Genomic DNA, 2,595 nt, shown 5'->3' with positions numbered 1-2,595 from the left:
AAAAAAAAAAAAAAAAAAAAAAAATCACCAAAGGAGTAGCTATTTTCTTGACAACATTAGCAAAGTGACCAAATAAAATAAAGCCCAAAAGTTAAGGGTTACCTTGAGAGAACTGGTCACTTTTGATATCACATGGATGGACAAAAGATGGAAAAAGTTGACACTCTTGATTCCCTAAAAAGTTGTGTTCAGTGGGAAATAACTAAAACTCACCACAACAGCTATGGCTAAAGGGATTCATTGGGAGACACTTAATTTTTTATGTATACAATGTGAAATGATTAAATCGAGCTCATTAACATCACCATCATTTGATTTTAACCAATATTGAAATAATTTATGGGTGAGCTCTCTAGGAATAGCTAGGCCACAAAACTTAACACGTTTTAATCAACTGTGTGATTTTTTAGGGTAACTGAAGGCACCGATTGGTACCAAAGGATAACTGTCATGGTTATTCCGCGGATGGCCCCTTCTAGTTCACACACAGCGTCCTAGTAACGGTTCCTCTCCTTCTCCACAGTGCTCCTACATACCTAAATGTGGAAAAAACTTTGAAGAATCCATGTCTCTGGTGAACGTTGTCATGGAAAACTTCAAGAAGTACCAACACTTCGCCTGCTACTCGGACCCAGAAGGAAACCAGAAGAGTGTCATCCTAACCAAACTCTACAGTTCCAACGTGCTGTTCCACTCGCTCTTCTGGCCCACCTGTATGATGGCGGGGGGCGTGGCCATCGTTGCCATGGTGAAACTCACTCAGTACCTCTCTCTGCTCTGTGAGAGGATCCAACGGATCAATAGATAAAGCAAAACCGGACGACATTATTTCCTTTAAAGCTCAAATACTGTTTTCTTTCATTCTTCACCAAAGAACCTTAAGTTTGTAATGTGCAGTCTGTTATGAGTTCCTTAATCTATTCTTATACGTAGAGCAATAATGCAAAAGCTGTTCTATATGCAAACATGACGTCTTTGTCATTCAGGAGAAGTCACTGTTTTGTGTGGGTTGGTTGTTTTCATTATCTTCTTTCAGTGCTGGAACTAGTACTTCCGTCTCTCATTCCGCCAAAATAGGGCTCAGTTACCCATTTGCCAAGCTTTCTGGAAGAATGTCGATGATATCAATGTGATAAAGTCTGTATTCTAAGTTGTCAGATCTCTTGAAGACAATATTTTCTATCATTCATTGTTTACTAAAGCTACAGCCAAAAATATTTTTTTCTTTTCTTATTCTGAACTGAGCCCGATAGCAAGTGAAGGGACCAGATTTCCTAATTAAAGGGTGTTAAGCATTTTTCTTATATTTTTACCATATTACTGTAAAAAAAGGAAATAGGAGAAACCCAGCCAGCTAGTTTTCTTTCATTACTTTTTATTCATAACCTTAGATTTTTTTAACTAATTTCCAAAAAATAAACTGTTTTTCATCAGCCAGTTCTCTATTATCTTCCTGTCATTTAAGCACACAATGAACAGAGCCCTTTTCCAGTTAAGACCCTGCTACTGTGTAAAGAAATGATATTTCGGAGGAGTTTCGTTTCCTATGACTGACGGAACGTTGGTGAGTGTTCCCTCATAATCCAGGAAACCCATCACTAAGGATGTGTGTGGAAATCCTTATTTCATGTCACCTGAACTGTTAGATGCTAAAATCAAGATGCTACTTGCTGGTAAAGACTGGTGGACTTGTTTCAATGGGTCGATCTGTTGTGGCAAATTAACATATTGGAATATTCCTCTTTGGGAATTTCGTTTAAGTTAATGGATGCGTAGTCTCTCCTTCTGACAAGTGTTTCCTATTGAGATTTTAAAGCTACATGCACAGAATATTTGTCTTCTCTACATGTTTTATTTTTCTATTTACAATTCTTTTTTGTTGTTGTTATATTTTATACACAAAATAGACCTTTTTTCTAACACATATTTGAACTGAATAACAGATTTAAAGGAAGACTTTGTTCACATTGCTATTTATTGTGTTTGGGGGAAGCGAGGGATTGGTTTTAAATAAAAACATTCCATCTTTTATTTAATATCAATAGCAAAAGAAGACAAACATCTACCTTTCTCATCTATATTTAAGTACCTTTTTGTAATGTAGTATCAAAGTTTTTTAGGTATCGCGAAATTTTACAAATCACTTGTGGAATGAATGGCTAACCTAATCTGATGAAGTGGAAATGATCCTGCAATATTGTAATTCATAGTTCGACTTTTCATAAGCAAATAAATCCCTAGGGTGTCAGGTCTTCTGATGTGTAATTAAAATTTTTTAAATAATCATTAAATCATAAAATGTGAATACTTCTTGTGAACAGCCCCCGGTCGTCCAAAAGCCTATAATTCACTCTCTTTAAAGGTATTTTAAGTATAATCATAAAGAAAGTTTCTTTTTAAAAAATGGCCAAACACATACACACAATGTTGCAAACATTTGAAAAATGTCATGGAAAACTATTTTTACTTTACCTTGAAAATATGATTCTGAAGACAATAGAGAAAGCTTTGGAGCTGAAAATGTGTAATCTTCAGGGGTCTTTGGGCTTCCCTTCAAATGATCCAAGGATGAAACTATTAGATTTTTTTTTAATT

At 35.5% G+C, this 2,595-nt stretch overlaps 1 protein-coding gene across 1 annotated transcript in view; it reads left to right on the top strand.

Annotated features, from left to right (window-relative positions):
* Positions 1 to 2,283, top strand: part of KCNMB2 (potassium calcium-activated channel subfamily M regulatory beta subunit 2) — a 272,748-nt gene extending 270,465 nt beyond the window's left edge. Inside the window, exon 5 of the mRNA XM_003794284.2 lies at positions 524 to 2,283. Coding sequence (XP_003794332.1) covers positions 524 to 808 — 285 coding nt within the window. The 3' untranslated portion in view covers positions 809 to 2,283. The remainder of the gene's footprint in view (positions 1 to 523) is intronic.
* The last annotated feature ends 312 nt before the right edge of the window (positions 2,284 to 2,595 follow it).

Source organism: Otolemur garnettii, unplaced genomic scaffold, assembly GCF_000181295.1.
Source record: "Otolemur garnettii isolate 467f Iridium unplaced genomic scaffold, OtoGar3 scaffold00078, whole genome shotgun sequence".
NCBI classification, from domain to species: Eukaryota; Metazoa; Chordata; class Mammalia; order Primates; family Galagidae; genus Otolemur; species Otolemur garnettii.
The sequence above is the reverse complement of the archived record's forward strand: the minus strand, read 5'-3'. Positions and strand labels throughout refer to the sequence as shown.